This window comes from Molothrus aeneus, chromosome 11, assembly GCF_037042795.1.
Source record: "Molothrus aeneus isolate 106 chromosome 11, BPBGC_Maene_1.0, whole genome shotgun sequence".
NCBI classification, from domain to species: Eukaryota; Metazoa; Chordata; class Aves; order Passeriformes; family Icteridae; genus Molothrus; species Molothrus aeneus.
In genome coordinates, this window is record NC_089656.1 from 2,123,680 (window position 1) to 2,142,059 (window position 18,380).

General features: G+C 49.5%; 1 protein-coding gene across 1 annotated transcript in view; it reads left to right on the forward strand.

Moving 5' to 3' along the window:
- WTIP (WT1 interacting protein) overlaps window positions 1-18,380 on the forward strand; it is an 88,818-nt gene that overhangs the window by 19,857 nt on the left and 50,581 nt on the right. Inside the window, exon 2 of the mRNA XM_066557334.1 lies at window positions 10,964-11,065. Within this exon, the coding sequence (XP_066413431.1) occupies window positions 10,964-11,065 (102 nt within the window). The remainder of the gene's footprint in view (window positions 1-10,963; window positions 11,066-18,380) is intronic.

Here is an 18,380-nt window from a genome sequence, read left to right on the forward strand (position 1 = left end):
CAAGGGCTCTGTGTTCTCTAGCAGCAGCAGCTTAGCACTTCGGCTGGGTGGCTGCAGGTTTCTCTGCAGGGCTTTGGCTGTGAAAAGAGCAGGTGATGCCAAACCCTGGCACAGGCGGGGGCTGCCAGGGACTCTTCAGGCTAAGTCAGTGTCTTGGAAGTTTGTCCCTCAGTGTCCAGTTTTGCAGGGCAGCCAGGCACTTGTGTCACTGGTCTGGTCAGTCTGTGAGAACAGAAAAGGTGGGTGGCAAAAAAAGTCTGCCAGCTCTGCCTGCTGGCTTGTCACTGGCAGGGAGAGAGCTCATCACTGGGGGCACAAGCAGGTTCAACATGTGCTTCCCAGCTGGGTGTTGTGACCATACCCATTTCATACCTTTTTCATCAGAGAAAACTAGCACTGTTGGTTTTCCTTTTTTTTCCCCCAATTTTTGCCCTTTTATACTCACTTTGCTCCTGTTTGATGTCAAGATGACAGTCTAGGTCAAAGTAGAGGAGAGGGATGGTCCTGGGTGTAATATTTGTGCATTTCTGGATCATTCATTGATACTGTTTGGATGTGGATCAAGTGTGTGTTCACATTTGTGTTGAATTAGCCAGACAGACACATACCCTGGAGTTCATTCCAGCTGCTGGAGAGCAGACTGTTACCTGATCCAGGACTGACAATATCTGATCCAGCGAAAAGTCAAAGCAGTCCAGACAGAAGATACCTGACCTAGTAGAGATCCCACCAAGATGAAGCTAACTATCAGTACTTTACACTGTGTGGCATCTTTTTCTATGGTACTGAGGGTTGTAAAGCTGGATTTATTCAGGTGCTTGATTTATTCAGGTGCTGGAACGTGGCCTCCCGTGCTGCTGCCCGTGTCAGTGGAAGGTTCAGTGTCAAAGGGAGAGCTGTCCACTCCTGCAGCTCTGGGTGCTGCTGGGGGGAGCCAGTCCCTGAAGGTGAGAATGGAGCTCAGGCTCTCCCATGGCTGTGGGAAGCTCAGAGTTGCCCTCTTGCAGGAATCATTGCAGACAGGAGTCTGACAAAAGCCTGGAGAGCCCCTTGCCCACCTTGGGTCAGCCTTGCAGAGCAGCTGAGCACATGGGCAGTGTTGATTTTCTGATTTTTACTTTTCCCCCCAGCTGAATTCACAGGCAGGAAATGAGCCCACATCTACAGCATTTAGTGCTGCTGTTTCCCAAAGGTAGAGGAGGCAAAATTAGAATATCCTGTTTACATGTCGTTCAAGCTGTGTTTGAGCAGCTGTCCCAAGGGTTTTCAGCTTGCTGGATCAGGACAGGCTTCTCCTACAGTCTGAGCATCTTCCTGTGTGAGTGGAGAGTGTGGCTGCCTGCACTGAGCACCTCCCTGGGCCAGCCCTACAGCTCAGAGGGGACAGCTTCTCACTGGCACCAAGCTGAGGCTCGCCAGGTCCTTCAGGACTAAAGGTGGGAGAAACCTGTGGCAAATTACTTTCTGAAATGGTTGTTCCTGTACCTTACAGGAAGGTACATTCCTCCTCCTGATGTTCTCAATGCATCCCTGAGTCACTGGACTTGAAATGTCTGAGAAAAAACTGGTTCAGAGGGTTGAGGTGACAGATTTTTAGTTCACTTCCAGCTTTTCTTAAGTGAATAGTTCAGTCTTTCTCACTATTACCTTGGTGTAATGCCTACCTACAGCATGTTTGTGTTTGAGCAAACCCATTTATGCTTCTGGGCATGCTGAAGGGCCTCCCTGGGGCAGGTGTGACCTGGGAGAGGTGTCAGCACCTGTGTGGGGTGGGTGCTGGCCCTGGGGGCTCGGAGCTGCTCAGTTTGTAGCGTGGTGGTTACGTAATTCCTGCCTTTTCCAGGCTGTCATGCTCCTGCTGGAAATAGAGAGTTATCTAAGAAAATAGCAAAGTGCACCTGGAAACTTTTAGACTAGTCTCCTTGTTTGATCATGAGCCCATGTGAAATAGCAAGGCAGCTGTGATATATGACCTTTTTCTGCCATATATTCCAGTGATGACTCATCTGCAGTGTCAGGGAATGCAATGTGCAGTCTCCAGGCTGCTCTGTGAGCTGAGCTCTGTAGCTCTGACATCTCTGGAGTTCAGGGTTTTTGGGCTGCATCCTCCCTGCTTTCAGTATCACTGTTCTTACCTGCTTGCACAGTTTCTGTAAGCTGAAGTATTTAAATTGATTCTGAGTTTTCCATGTCATCTCAGAAGGTTTTTTGTCTGAAGACCACAGAGGTGTCAGTGACACATTTAATATATAAAAGAGCCAAGACAGAAACTAAAGGTGACTAAGAACATCAAAACTGGAAAAGGGGGCTGGTGCAGTAGGTTTTGTGACTGGTTCTGTACTGTGAACCCTGTCACTTACATAGAAAAAATCTGCAATATGTGGGCAAATGTACTATTACAGGTAGGAAAGACAATGGCCATATGAGCTCTAAATATTTAGTTTACTGTTATTTGCTGTAATAAAACTGTCTCAATGTCTGTAAACCTGTCACTGGGAAATCAAACTTAATAAAAGCTTAAATAAAACATAAAAGGTCTATAGTCTGACTTTGCATTGTGCCAAAGTCTGAAGTAATGGCATGGCCAAGCATCTCACCCCAGAGTTCAGGTGATCCCAGCTGGTTTAACCAGCAACTGGTATAAATTGCAGTATCCATGATAATTAAAAACCAAGTACAAGTTTTTTGGAAAATCTCTTCTATCCCCCTCTGTGAAGCGCCATTTCTTCTGTTGCCCATAGTATTGGGATGTGCAGAGTGAAGGTCTGCCCTCTTCCTTGTCAGTCTGAGAGATGAGCTGGGCTGAATGCCCCTGGTGCTTCACACCAGCTCCCTAACAGGAATTTGCCCAGGAGCACTGTGGAGCTTTGGCTGGTGGTATCTGATGGGTCTGGAGTGCTGCAGGAGCCTGGCTCAGTTCTGCTGGCTCTGGGCAGCTGTGCTGGGCTCACTGAGGCTGTGCTGCTGGGTCCTCCTCTGCCAGCAGCTGGACCAGCTCCAGTTTTTGGCCACAGCCTCTCCTCCTCTGCTTGTACTACACTGCTGGAAATTCAACACTCCTCAGCTGGCTGCATTATAAATGTCATTACGCTCACTGTGCTCCAGGCAGAGTAAGCATGGTTGGAGCTGAGGGCCTTGTAGGCTGTAGGAGGGCTCATGTCCACAGCAGGACACTCAGGTGCTCAGCACTGGAGGGGCTGTAGGATGGGAAAGTCTGATTTATAGGCTTTCCCTCCAAGTTATTCATTCCCAGTGGTGCCCTCCCCAGCTGGATGTCTCCTTGCTTTGACAATCCCAGTCATCACAAGGTTACTTTTAGAAACAGGATTTATTTCTGTCTTTATTTTTGCTTTGGTGCTGAACTTATTTGCAGGTCCCCTTGTGCTGTGATTGTCAATGTGAGCATGAGCCTTGATCACTCAGCTGAGCTCTGAATCCCAGACAAAGCCACCCAAAGTTGCACAGCCTATGGAGCAGCCAGGGGAACTCTTCTGTCTTCTGCTTCAGTGCCTCAGTGGCTAAAGATTTCTCTATAAATGCCAGATAAGGAGTATGAATTACCCTGGAACTGCCATGCACTGAATGCAGCCAGAGCAAGGAATGAATATTTTAAAGCAAGCAGAGTGTAACTGAGGGTGTGGGTATGGATGGGCCGTGCTCGGCCTTGTGCCATCGCTCAGGCACCAGGGCTGGGCCCTGCAGACACTGGCAGTCATTTCATGCCTCAGAGCAGTAATTTCCCATTCTGTAGGAAGCAATAAGCATTTGCTGTGCTGGCTTTGGGCTTTCCCTGTGTGATGGGTGGCTGGACCTCAGCAGCAGCAAATCCCCTCTGGTTTGCAGCAGCTGCTGCTCGGGGCTGAGAGCGGCTCCGTGGCCTCTCCCTCTGCACTGCTGGCCTGGAGCTGGCTTCACTCACCAGCACAGACATGCCCTGGCCTCAGAGCTGCTGAAACAGGGAGGGTGGCATTTGTGAATTGTTTCTGTGGCCCTCTGTGCTCCCAAACACTTGCCCATTACCTCACCCTGTGTGTGAAACTCCAGAAGGGTTAAGGACAGAGCAGGACAGGCAGCACCTATGGCTGCTCTCAGGGTGAGCAGAGTCCTGCTGGCAGTGCTCATCCCTCAGGCAGGTAGGGCTTGGCACTGTCACTCCTGGAACTGCTCCCAGGGCCTTCCTTTGTGGCCATGACCTCTCCCAGCTGCTTTGTCCCACACAAGCCTTGTTAAGCAACAGGCAGAGTAGAGGTAATGAAAGGTTTTCCAGAACCTAGAACTTTGCTTCTGCAAAACTTCTAGTGAATGTGAACCTTGCTGCACTTGTAACCAAACATAAGTTATTTCAAATTTTGATTTTTCTGAGTAAAGTTCTACACGTGCATCCCTCCTGTGTATTAATTGGGTAAAGCCTCCTGTAGCACACAGGCACTGAAGTGGTGGAGATCTTTTTAAGTCAGCAGATGCATATCTCAAGGGCCTAAATAGTTTATTTATTATTCCTTGAGGACGAGAGTAAGGTTGGGGGCAATCTCAACAAGGTTTAACAGTGACAACCAGAAGTTTCACAGTCCACAGGCTGCTTCTTGCCTTGCTTTGCTTAAGCTGTGATTTGTGTTAGGTGCTGTGGCCCCTGTTCCTCCAGTGTGGTTCCCTCCAGCACAGTCCCTGCAGGGAGCACATGGGGACTCCAGCCTGGAGCTGGGCTCATGGCTCTTGGGGTGCCAGGTGGGCATGGGCTGGGGCTTGGCAGGAGAGCCTAAAACATTTACTTGAGCATTTCTCACCGTTCTTAGCCTGTCATTTTCAACCTTAATTCAAGCTGTGGTGTGTCCTGCTCTTCCTGGGGCAGAGGCAGTGCTGGTAGCTCAGCCAGGCAGTCCCTCCATCACTCCCAGCACAGGGTGTTGCTGCTGAGCATGTCCAGGTATTTATTTATAACTTGTGTGTACCAGATTTCACGTTAGATACCGAATCCTTGTAAGGACTGTAATCCATGTGTAGGTTTCTGGCAGGTGGCAGATGCAAGCCCTGCAGTGAGAGCTGCCCACGGTGGGAGGCTGGGCGGGTTCCTGGGCTCCTCCCCGGCTCTGCCCCTGCAGGTGCCTCGTGTCTCCTCCCTGTGCCTGCCGGGGGTGATGTGTGTGTTGGAAGATCCCTCCTCCCATGGTTCTTGGAAGGAAAGGAGCATTTTTCTCCCCTGAAGTCACCTCTTGGATCCAAGCTGCCTGGGAGCTCAGCAGGTGCTGCAGCAGCAGGGGCAGAACTGCCTGGGCCGGGGGCAGCTCTGGGGCTGCCCTGCTCACCTGGCTTCTCAGCAGAGCCCATCTCACAGGAGAGCAGCACCTGTGTGGGATCACAGGCTGCAGGCAGTGTGGGAGCACCTCCCCTGGCACCTGCAGGTGTCTGACACAGCCCCTCACAGCCCTCTGCTCTTGCTGCACTTTGGCATCTGGTTTGCAGCTGAGGCTTCCCTCCTTGTTTGTTCTCCCTGCTCCACGGCAGTGGGTGTCCATCTCCCTGCCCCTGTGCCATGGATGGGCTGCAGGTGTACAGAATCTTGTGTGGGGCTTGTGTAGAGATGGTTTTCCTGTCTGAGAGAAGAAAAGGGGATTTTGCAGTGGCTCAGCACGATGCTCATCCGCCCTTTTCCCAGCACGGCAGAGGCAGGGATGGAGTCATCTGTGCCATGTGTTAGTTGTTAATTTTAGCTTTACCATAACTCTTGATGACAGGGCTTGGTTGTTTCCTACTGTAGGCAGCATGTAGCAGTTATCCTGAGATATGGTGGGGCTGCAGAGCAGGGAGGCTGCAGCTCATCCCTGGGCTGTGGGGCTCAGGCTGTGGATGCTCCCGGCTCCCACAGCTGCTGCCTGCTGCAGCTCAGAGGCCACGTGGTGCCATTTCTCTTGCATTTGTGCTAAACCTTTCAGGTTATAAAAGGATGGCTTCAGGCACAGGCTGAATTCCACCTGTGTCTGAGATCAAAGGCAGTTAAATATCTGCCATGATATGCATGGCATTTATCAGGATATTTCCCTAATTCTGGCTGCCTGGTAAAGTCTGTACGAAGGAGCAGCCTGTGCTGGCATGGCCAAAAGAGCATTACTGGATCTGATGTACAGGTCCCAAACTGAACTTCTTGGAATGCACAGGCTACTGCAGGGAACTCTTACAAGTACCAGCAGACTGAAAAATAGGTTGTTGCTGATACCTTTTAATTATAATGCATTTCATTTGGTCTCAGGTCCCTGAGCACATCAGAAGGTCCCAGTGTGATCTGCTGTGCTGTGGGAGCTCCCCAGGAGCTGTGCCTGTACTGCCATGCAGGGCTGGAGGCTTGCTGCCCCATGTCCAGAGGTGATGTTCTCACTGATGTGCTCCAGCTCAGCCAAGTGCATGGCTGAAGATGTGGGGAGCCCTGGCCATGTGCTGGAGTGCAGCAGGGAGGCTCTGGGAGCTCCTTCTCTTCCCAGTACCATTTTGTTGGTGGTCCTTTGCTGTGCTCCACAGAGTGTTTGTTCAGTCTCTGCTCTGTTTGGCTCAATGCTCTGTGAGGGTGTGAACCTCTCTCCACCCCAGCCAGGACTGCTGTGACCCTGCTCCTGCCTCGGCCAACCTCACGGCAACTTTGAGTAAATGCAGCATCTTGTAATGTATGTTTCTGGGTAGACACACCAGGTCTGTAGGAGAGCTGATGACCTGGGCAGAAACAGCAGCTGCTGTGTTAAAGATCTGGGTACAGCTGACTGCTCAGAATTGAGCTGTCAGGAGGGGCAAGGAATTGTATAAAGGCAGAAGTTGCTCTGAAATCATGTCAAGGGAAGCGTCAGAAACCAGACACGGTTGCTCTGCAACAGAACATTCTTCATAGGTGGTTTAACAAGCCTTGGAATTAAATCTGGGGAGGGGGGGAAAGTGATGTAGCTGTTATGTCAGGGCTTCACAAGCCCACAGTGTGCAGTCTGGGCTGGGGCTGGTGGAAAAGCAGACCTGAGCAGCCATGTAATCAGGGCTTCTCCTTGGCAGCTATGAGCTCACACTAAACTCACACTGCAGCTGCATATATATTTTCCAAAATAGCCTTTTGGAATTTTACATACACTTTTTTAGTATGCTAATCATCTCTGTGGTCATTCCTTCCTGGAGTTAATGACTGCTCTCTTGGAGAAAACAAGTTAACAAACTGACAGCTGCTCCTAACTAATCACTTGCTTGGAGAGGCCAGTGCAAGTTTAGCATCCACTTCTTTTGCTTCTGATGGTTCGGTGCAGCAATGTCAGAGAAATGAGGTAATAACCTGCATTTATCAAAGCAGTTTGGGCTGCAGTAGATTTGTGCACAAGAGACCAGAGACAGAATTGCCAGAGTTACAGACTGTGGGTTCCTGCTCTTCTTTGAAAAGTTTTAAATGTAGATGGGAAAACGTAGTTGAGTTGGCATAACCCACCAGGCAGGCAGATCATCAACAGCTGCCAGGGCTGGCATCAGAAGGTGGGCAAGGAGTGCCCAGGGAGCTGGGGGGCTCTGAAGGGGCTTCCTCTGTCCCCACAGCCAAGAGTGAACCGAGACTCGGAGCAGGGTGTGGTGCTGAGGTGGCACCGGCTTGGCCCAGGTGTGACCCTGGGGCTGTGCAGCCCCTCCTGGGCAGGGCCCTGCAGAGCCTGGGATGTGCTGGGACAGAGAGCAGGGCCTGGGCTCTGTGCTGCTGCCCAGAGGGAGGAATTCCTGCAGCTGCTGGCTCACAGGACACCTCTGCCAGGCACAGTGTCCACAGTACCCATCTCTGATCAGTTAACCTTTAACTCATGGCAAATAGAGGATGTTGTCCATAGCATTTGGTTACAAATAAATGAATAGACTTGGCATCCTTGGATAAGGCAACAAATGTTCTGAAATTTCCATTTCTTGTGTCAGAGCTGAGCTCACCCAAGGACTGGCATTTTCCTAACAAGTTTGCAATAAACTGATGGATCTGGATGGCAGCTAGTTTGTCTCACTAGATTTAGCTTGGGTAAACTTAATGTTAATCTTACAGTTATAGTTTTTTCTTCCCTAAATTCTGAGATAGTGTTTAAAATTTTAAAAAATATTAATGGATGTATTGAATTTTGAAATTCATAATTTCATTTGACAAATTGTCTAAAATGGCAACATTGTGCCAGAATGTTGAGCTAGCTAAATGAAAAGCTAATCTCCCTTCATGGCATGAAATGAGGCAGTTAAAGGTATAAACATCAATAAACCGTGGGATTTAATGAATGGTCTTTCCATTTCAGTATTGGAATTTGTAGTACAGGAAAACTGATTTTTTTAAACTTGCCAGTATCCCAATTAACCTGATCCCACTCCACAGCTCACACTGATGGCTGTGTTGATGCTGCTCTGAACTGAAGCAGTTCAGTTTTGGAAAGGTTGTGTTGCCCTGGGCTGGCATGGCCAGGTTTAGGTGCTGGGGGGGGCTCTGTGAGAAGCTGCCAGGAGCTTCCCCTGTGTCCAGCAGAGCCAATTCCAGAGGCTCCAGGACAGACCCACCCCTGGCCAAGGCTGGGCCCCTCAGTGACAGCAGCAGCACCTCTGGGGACACTTGGGAAGGGGGAGGAAACCCCCCTGGAACTGCAGCTGGCTGAGAGCAGGGAGGATGTGTGAGAGGAGCAGCTCTGCAGAGCCCAGGGCAGGAGGGGCAGGAGCTGCTCCAGGGGCTGGAGCTGAGGCTCCCCCGAGCCCGGGGTGCAGCCCAGGGAGAGGCAGCTGAGCCCCCCCAGCCCTGGGGAACAGAGATCATCCCCTGCAGCCCTGGGGAACAGCAGGGACCAGAGATCATCCCCCTACAGCCCTGGGGAACAGCAGGGACCAGAGATCATCCCCTGCAGCCCTGGGGAACAGCAAGGACCAGAGATCATCCCCCTACAGCCCTGGGGAGTAGCATGGAGCAGAGATCATCCCCCTGCAGGCCCTACACAGGAGCAGGGGGTGCCTGGAGGAGCCTCTGACCCCAGGAACCCCACACTGGAGCAGCTCCTGGCAGCACCTGTGGAGAGAGGAGCCCAAGCTGGAACAGCTGTGCTGGCAGGAGCTGTGAGCCCACAGGAGAGCTGGGCTGGAGCAGCTCCTGAAGGACTGACTGCACCCATGGGAAGGACCAGGCTGGAGCAGCTCCTGAAGGACTGACTGCACCCATGGAAAGGACCAGGCTGGAGCAGCTCCTGAAGGACTGACTGCACCCATGGGAAGGACCAGGCTGGAGCAGATCCTGAAGGACTGACTGCACCCATGGGAAGGGACCAGGCTGGAGCAGATCCTGAAGGATGCAGCCCATGGAAAGGACCAGGCTGGAGCAGCTCCTGAAGGACTGACTGCACCCATGGAAAGGACCAGGCTGGAGCAGATCCTGAAGGACTGACTGCACCCATGGAAAGGACCAGGCTGGAGCAGATCCTGAAGGACTGACTGCACCCATGGAAAGGACCAGGCTGGAGCAGATCCTGAAGGATGCAGCCTGTGGAAGCTCTCACACTGGAGAAGTTCATGGAAAGATGTCTTCCAGGACAAGAGAGGGATGCCTGTTCATGATATGCTGATCTTCCCCCATAGAACTTGCATTTTTATTTTGCATCTAGTTACACAGAATGTGCACAGCAGGGGAGAATTCTGAAAAATAAAAGCCTGGATTTGTAGTTCTGCAGTTCTTAGGTTCTCAGGTGTATTAGCAGTTTTGTGGGTGCCAATGATTAATGCCAAGCTTGTGTATGCACTTGTTGAAATAGAAGAACACAGCAGTTTTTTAGAGTTATTTGAAACAAAAAAATCTTTGTCTTTATTTTCTACTGTAGTATTTTAAAAATATCACCAGCCTTGTTCTGATGGACTGTCCTGCTAGGATTGAATAGAGACCTATGGACATCTCAGAGGAACTTAAAAATCAGTAGTCCCAGTTGTGTGAGAGGAAGACATGGATTCCACAGAGTTTAGGTTCTTCTTCATAGGGATACAAAACCAAAGTGATCCTTGAATTAATTCCCTTCCTTCGTTTGAGAGGGTATGCATAGGTAGAAATAAATGCACAGGCAAAAGACTCTCAAAAAAAAAACCAACCCAAAAACTTCAAGGAAATAACTTTAAATATTCCCCAAAACCAAACCATCCCCAAAAAACCCCTTTGTAGAGCTGACTGAAATCATGACCTTCCCTGTGAGTTTACCATGTGTAGAGCTGAGCTCTGACTTGTTGGCTCCTGGTGCTTTGGCCTCCTGAGGACTCCATGGGAGTCATCCCTGGCATCCCCAGGAGCAGGGGTGGGCAGTCAGGGGGAATTTCTGAGCCCACTGAAGCACAGCCTGAAATTCTGTCCTGAGACCAGAAGGAAGGCAGAGGCTTTGCTGCTGGGGGTGTCAGGTGCCAGGTTGTGTTGATGAGGTTACATCCTCTGCCCACAGGGAATGAAACAATTCCTAGGTGTGACTGACAGATCCATTTTCCCAGTGGCTTTCACTGCAGTGCTTGGTGTTGTGTTTGTGGAGAGGGCCAAGGAGAAATCTTTTGGGTTGGACTGAATTGTTGTTTTATCAGTGGTTGTTGAATGTCATGTGGAGGAGCACTTTGTTGTGAAGGTCTCACTGAATTATTCCTTGGGCTGGCAGAGCTGTTTGCAGAGTGTGTGGATTTCTCTGTCCTTTCTGGCTGCACCTGCCTCCTCTGGGTTTCTGTCTGCAGCCAGCCTCAGTCTCCCTGCTTTGAAACACCAGCAGAGGCTTGCCCCCCCCCTTAATTTTGGGTTGATTTCCATGCATTTGTTTCACTGCAGCCGCTTGCTGCTCTCTTGGGTACTTGAATCTATTCAGGGTGAGGAGCTCATTGATTTAGGGTATCAATGGTGGGGGTCTCCTGAGTGTTGTGAATCAACAGCCTGGAGCTGTTCTTAGGAGCTGTGGAGGATTTTAACTTTGATTCTCTTTCTGCTTTGTAGGTATTTGTATAAAATGTGGAAAAGGTGTGTATGGAGCGAGCCAGGCTTGCCAAGCAATGGGCAACCTCTATCATACCAACTGCTTCACCTGCTGCTCCTGTGGTAAGTCACATCTGCTGTGCCCTTCTTCTGTGCCTTCCTTTTGAACCAGTGGGCAAAGTGAGACCTCATCCTGCCTGCTTCCCCAGGCACATTTCCCACACAAGGCTCCAGCTTCAAAAATTGGTTTTTATTTGCCATCTGTAAGTGCTCAGTGGTGTTTTCCTAAGCAGCAGCCCAGAAAAGGAGTGTTTGGTTGTTTGAAGGGCTGCATTTACAAAATGGCTTCAACCTGGCTGTTAGAAGCACTGTGTGCTTTAAATCACTTGTGTTTATGGAACTGTAATGTGCATGTATCATTTTTATAGAAAAAAAGGTAATTTTGTTTGGCCAAAACCATATTTTTGTCACTTTCATTTGCAAATGCAAGTCTAGTCAGGCATGTGTATTTGTCATTTCTGTGTATGCACAGTGCTCAAAAATTGTTCACTTACGGTTGAATGTGACAAGAACAAATAGAAACTGTGTGTTGAAATGTCTTTTGCTATTACAAGATTTTATTTTTGTGGGGGAAAACCAGATGATAAATCACTGTTTCCTCCTTGCTGTTCTCAGGACCTTTTTAGGTTTCCCTTTTAATCTGAAAGAGATGTTTCTGTGTGTGATTTGGGGAATTCCTGGCTTTGCCAGGGGAAATGGAAAATTCAGGGTAGCATTTTCAGAAGTGTGCCTTAAGTCAGGCATTGTGAACTTAAGTTGGAGATTTCCTCAGTGTCTTGTCTGCAACTGCTGAGAGCTCACAAATTCCCACCAAGCTCAAGGGAAGTGTGAGAGCTCAATTTTCAGGAGTCAGGTGATTTTTCTTGTTTTATGCACTCATCTAGTGAGGTTCTTTATATATGAAAATATTTGCCTGGATTTGGAAGATCTTGTTATGATAAAGATACACAGCAAAAGATTTATTCTGAGCAGAATGTGCTGAACGCAGATTGTTTCTAAAAAGGATTAATTAAGGATTAGAAAAAGAGTAAAATATTATTGGCATAGAACCAAATCAGTTGATAATGAGAAGAACATTGTCAAGCTCACTTCTGACAGGAGAATTGTTGTCTTTTCTCCTGAGATTTGTACTGATAAATATTGGTTTGAAGAAACCTTCAAGCTGAATGTAGAATTTAGTGACTTTTCTAAATGACTCTGGATCATTACCAGCTGCAGGGCTGAACTCATCTCAGCCCCTCAGGGATTGCTCATGGCTTTGCTCAGGTCTGACTGTGTTGCCAGTCTGTTTTGCTGGCTCCCAAAGTGAGCAGCATCCTGCTTAGCAGAGGATTACAAAATAGGATATCAGATAATGTCTCTCCACAGCATTAACCTAACCTAATTGCATGGGTGAATTCCAGCTTCCTCTCTAGGGCAGAAATGTTGTTTTTAAGTACTCAGGCTGCATGTTTGCTACCATGGGGTTCTGTGTGCAGGTCACTGTTCCTGACAAAAATGTATAAGGGACAAGAAGTGTATTTTAACAGCAAAATACAAACACAACTCCATTATTGAAGCACATAACAACCTTTTCTGACTGTTGTGGAGAGGTGTGTGTGGCCAGTGCTCACCCACCACGGGGCAGCTTGAGACATGTCCACCTGAGGCATTGCCTGCCCCACCCTTGGCTCCCTGGAATTTGGTGATTCAGGCGCTTCCCGTGAGTCACCCCAGCACAGGGAGATGCTCCAGGTTGTCTTCTCAGCCTCTCACTGTGCTGCTCTGGGCTGGAGGCCCCACCAGCACAGTTCACCAGTGGAAGGGCTTGGATTGAATGTTTGCAGCCTCTGGTACAGCCCTGTTGGCAGGGGAGAGTTTGGGCACTGGAGAGGGGCTCAGGCAGCTGAAACATCTGAGCAAAGCTCAGCTCAAGGGTGGGTCCAGAGCAGAGCTTTTCCTCTCAGCTCTGAGCTAGGATCAACATGAGCCACTGGGAGCAGGGTATTGCATTAACCCTTTCATTTCTCACTGTGTTTTGAGCTGTGCAACCCATGGAAAGCCCAGAGTGGTTTGGTACAGTGCCAGTAGAGCCAGACCCTGGGACCAGGGTGTGCAGGTCCTGTCTGTGGAAGCTGCACCCTTGAGAATGGGGCTGAAAGGGCTTTGCAGGAGCTCAGGGGCAAAACCAAATGGAGACTTCTCAGAGGACTGCACTTCATGACCAGGGAGTTCATTTCGTGACATTGCTGGGACCTGTGTGAGAATCCTGAGCTGTAGGTTTGGTGCCCACCTTTGGATGGGTGAGAGTAACCAGAGAGGGCCCAGAAGAACTTAAATAGATGATTAAAGGCTGGAGAAAAGCTAATCATGAGAGGTCAGTGTATTTTGGGTATCTGAAATTGTGGGAGGGTCATGTGGCTGGAGCTTGTAAGTATATGAACCATAAAACAGCATTAGAAAGTGGCCTCATATGTACTAGAGACAAACACAAGAGAAATCTTTCCTGGAGGCTGAAATTACACAATTCAAATAGGAAATCAAAGACAGTTTGTCTGCAATGAGGATGATTAACTGCTGGAACAAAACAGCAAAAGAAGTGGCAGATTCTCTATTCTTTTTTGTTTTCAAATTAAGACCAAATGTCCCTTTGGAGAATGTTTTAAGTTGAGCCAAGCTTTAGGTAATTGGGTGATCATTAATGACCTTTGTTAGGTGAGGGGTCACAGCACTCACTGCTGCTCCTTCTGAGCTTTGACAGCAGAGTAGAGAAGCCCACGGGTTCTCTCTGCCTGAACCTGTCTGTGCTGTAGTTCTGTGTGTGTTTATGTGGTGGTTGGACCTGGCTGGACTCCAGGTGCCCACCAAAGCCCCTCTGTCCCTGCCCTCCTCAGCTGGTTGGGGAGAGGAGAGATAAGGAAAGGCTGTGAGTCAAGATAAGGGCAGGGAGAGCTCCAAAAAATCTATTAACAACCAAATCAGAGTAGGATAATGGCAAATAAAAACTCAATCTTAAAACGGGTTCTCCTCACCCCTCCTTTCTTCCTGGGTTTAACTTTACTCCCAGCTTTCTCCACCTCTGCCCTGAGTGGTGCAGGGGGATGGGGAATGGGGGCTGTGCTCAGCTCATCCCAGGTTGTCTCTGCTGCTCCTTCCTCCTCAGGGCAAGGGCCCCTCACATCTTCCTGTGCTCCAGTGTGGGGTCCCTCCCACAGGGGACAGTGAGCTCCTTGAGCTTCTGCAGCCTGAGAGCTTCCCATGGGCTGCATCCTTCAGGAGCTGCTCCAGCCTGGTCCTTTCCCAAGGGGTGCATCCTTCAGGATCTGCTCCAGCCTGGTCCCTTCCCATGGGTGCAGTCAGTCCTTCAGGAGCTGCTCCAGCCTGGTCCCTTCCCATGGGTGCAGTCAGTCCTTCAGGAGCTGCTCCAGCCTGGTCCTTTCCATGGGTGCAGTCAGTCCTTCAGGAGCTGCTCCAGCCTGGTCCTTTCCATGGGTGCAGTCAGTCCCTCAGGAGCTGCTCCAGCCCAGCTCTCCTGTGGGCTCACAGCTCCTGCCAGCACAGCTGTTCCAGCTTGGGCTCCTCTCTCCACAGGTGCTGCCAGGAGCTGCTCCAGTGTGGGGTTCCTGGGGTCAGAGCCTCCTCCAGGCACCCCCTGCTCCTGTGTAGGGCCTGCAGGGGCTGCAGGGGGATCTGTGCTCCCTGCTGTTCCCCAGGGCTGCAGGGGGATGATCTCTGGTCCCTGCTGTTCCCCAGGGCTGCAGGGGATGATCTCTGCTCCATGCTGTTCCCCAGGGCTGCAGGGGATGATCTCTGGTCCCTGCTGTTCCCCAGGGCTGCAGGGGATGATCTCTGCTCCCCAGGGCTGGGGGGGCTCAGCTGCCTCTCCCTGGGCTGCACCCCGGGCTCGGGGGAGCCTCAGCTCCAGCCCCTGGAGCAGCTCCTGCCCCTCCTGCCCTGCCCTGGGCTCTGCAGAGCTGCTCCTCTCACACATCCTCCCTGCTCTCAGCCAGCTGCAGTTCCAGGGGGGTTTCCTCCCCCTTCCCAAGTGTCCCCAGAGGTGCTGCTGCTGTCACTGAGGGGCCCAGCCTTGGCCAGGGCCGGGTCTGTCCTGGAGTCTCTGGAATTCCCTCTGCTGGACACAGGGGAAGCTTCTGGCAGCTTCTCACAGAGCCCCCCCATCACCTACACCTGGCCATGCCATCACAACACAAATTAGAAATGTGAGAATACAAGCACAAGATTGCCTGTCTGTCCTTTTTTTTAGTCTGTCTTTTTTCCCCTCAAATAACAAGAATGATCTGAGGTCATCTCCAACAGTTTTCAGTTTTACTTTCAAATGAATGGTTGTAGAAAATAAAAGGCAATAACCAAAGAAAAATAATTCTGCACCTGAAGATATCTGATTTAGATAAGGGCTCAATACTTAACCAGCTACAATTAAAAAATAAATAAAATAATATTTCAAACCCTTGGGAAAAGTTGTGGTTTGGAGACCACTCAGGCTGAAATGTGATAATGAATGATGGAGCCTCCAAGGCCTCATTTCATCACTTGGCAGGGAATGTTTTCAACTCAGCAAAGACAAGTGCAGTTGTGCAGAGAAGTGGAAATTCTGCCTGAGTCAGAGCCCTTTCTTAGGCAGTTCTTTGAGTTTATCTTCAGTTCCAGTGCCAGGTGCCATCTGTCAGGGTGTCCTGGTTGAAGAGGGCAGCGTGTGCCAGGCCAGCCCTTCCTGAGCCTCCCCAGGAGCTCCCAGAGCCCTTTCCCACTCAAACTGATGCCTTGAGAGGCTGCCCCAGAGCAGAGGCTGACAGAGACAAAGAACAAAGCAGGGATTTATTAACAGGATCTCCTGCATGGATCCACCTTGGGCAGCCCAGCCAGGGCTGCACCCAGGATGAACCAAAATGGTCCCAAAATGCACGAGCGCTCCCGGGGTCTGTCCCTGGGATCAGTTCTGCTCCGTTTGCATCTTGCAGTTCATTGTCCCATTCCAGCTTTAGCCCCTGCAGTCCCACCCTGCTTGTTTTTCTCTCTCCAGCCCACGGGGTTTGTGCTCCTGGGCTGAGATTTGGATCATTTGTCCTTGGTCCCCAGCTAGAGCAGGAATTGTTTTGTCTCCCTGCTCTTTGCAGAGAGCTCACCATCCCCTAATGTGAAGCTCAGAGTTACACACCAAAGCAGCACAGAATCTGGAATCTAAGGCATCACCACCGTTGTTTATCACATCATTGCTGGGGGGTTTGTGTTGCTTGTAATTAAGAGGAAACCCAAACCCAGCCTCTCAGCCATGGGCACATCTGTGGGGGCTCCAGCCTTGCCAGTGTAGAGGTGTAAGGATGGAATGGGGGCTATTGGGGTCTCCTGCAGTGAGGGTGGGTCCCTCTTTGAGGACATGGATGGGGAAAGATGAGAAAGTATTTCAGGTGCACAGTAAATAAGCAGGAGATTTCTGTCCCCTCTAGACCTTTTGGTAAAATGTCTCAGATGGAAAATCTCTTCATTGTCTTCTGAGCTTCTGGCAATGTTGGGAAAAACCCTCAGTAATTTATTGATTCAGAGTTGTACAGGATCTCCTCACAAAAGGAGAGTTCAGCAGTAAGCTGAGGTTAGAATTAAAATGGAAAGGAGGAGTAGATGACTTATTGGACATGTTCTGTGTGCTGCTTTTCTGCCTCTCATTGTGTTCAGTGGGTGCTGGATGCCTGAGCCTTGCTCCTGTAACTGAGCAAGTTCAGCATCTCAGATCCTTGCTCTGTCAGGAGATTTTTGCCAAATCTCTGTGAACTCCTACAGCATTCTGCCTAAAGCCATGCTCCTCAGATAGCTTTTATCCAGAGGTCAAAGAATTCTCTTCGGGTAAGGTAGAAGCCAAAGTGATCTGATTTCCTGAGATCAAGTATTTCAATGTAGATCTTTATTCACAATCTCTTAGAAGAAACAACTGAAGCTTGTTAGGATGGTTTTTAAATGCAGATCTGTCTCAGCCCTGACACCAACAGGATCTCTTCTAGGCCTTGATTCAGCAAAGCACTTAGATTTGTTTAAATATGTTATATTAGTCATATGTAAAATTGCTTTGCTGAATTTTAAATAACAGATATTAATTCAGGCAACAACATCATCTGTCCCTTCTGTTAAGTATGAAATCTTGGCTTTGGCAGGAGTTCAGTTGCAGATTTTGCTTATGGAAGACAAGAGCTGAAAAATATCTGCCTGAACAGCTCATCATCTAATTCCTCCTGATAGTATTTCAGGGCATGACAGGATTTCTTGAAGGATAATTGCTGTAATGCCAAACTGCTTGTGTGATCTAAGTGCAGGTGAACAGTTGCAGGAATTAATGCACTCTGGTTGATACTCATTAAAAAAGAGAATTTCCCAGGCGCCTTCAGTGTGCAGATCATAAAGTCATCCACAGTGTCTTTTCAGGCTGAAAATTTTAATCCAGAGCAATGATGGCAGAAACTACAGTAAGAGGAATCTTTACAATGAGGAGTATCAGTTTGCTGTTTGTAACTCAGAGGGTGTGAGGGAATGAGCTTTGGTGAGGGAATGCACTTTGCAGAGCTAAGGGTTGGAAGGCTCTACTCTCAAAGCTGAGATGTATTTCACCATAAACACCAGGAGCATGTTCTTCTCTCCTCTGTGGAAGCAAACCCTTGAGCACGCCATTCATCTTTAATTGGAGCTTTTGCTGCTGGTTTTGAGGCACAGAAAATCATGGTAAGATCAACCAGAAGCTTAAAGCAACCTGTAGCATCTGAGGGGGTGCAGCTCTCATCTGGTGGCTGCTGGCCAGCCCAGAGCACCCACAGGGGTCAGGCAGCACTGCAGCTTTGAGGGACACCTGGTGAAGGTGTCACAGTTCAGGTGATGATGGGCAGTGCTGCTGCCTTTGTTCAGCCTTTACAAGCTCATCCAGGTCTCTGGGAGGGGATCCCAGGGAGGGCTGACAGAGCTGCTGGTTTCAAAGGCCCACGTGGGACAACCACAGTGGCAGTGTTGTTATTATTGGTATTATTACCCTGAGGGTATTGGGAGCACTTCTGAACCAGCCCGTGCCCCCAGCTGATGGGAAAAGGGAGTGAGTTCATGGCCACAGTCACAACCTGCCTTTTCACTTCTGTCTGAGGCCACTCAGTGCTCCTGGGTGTAGATGTCTATTAATAGGAGGTTGCTCATGTCCCAGAGAAGTTCCTTGTGACACTGGAATTGGTCTCTTGCGTATTTGCTGCCCCAAGTTGAACCTTTGTTTGCTCTTGGTGGCAGTAAGGCACAGAACATCTTAAGGAAGCTGTGTCCCTTTGGTGTATATTTCCAGCAGTTGGTGAGTTTTTAAAATACCCAAATTCCCAGTGGAAGGTTCATTTTCAATTCCTATTTGTTCCGTCCCACA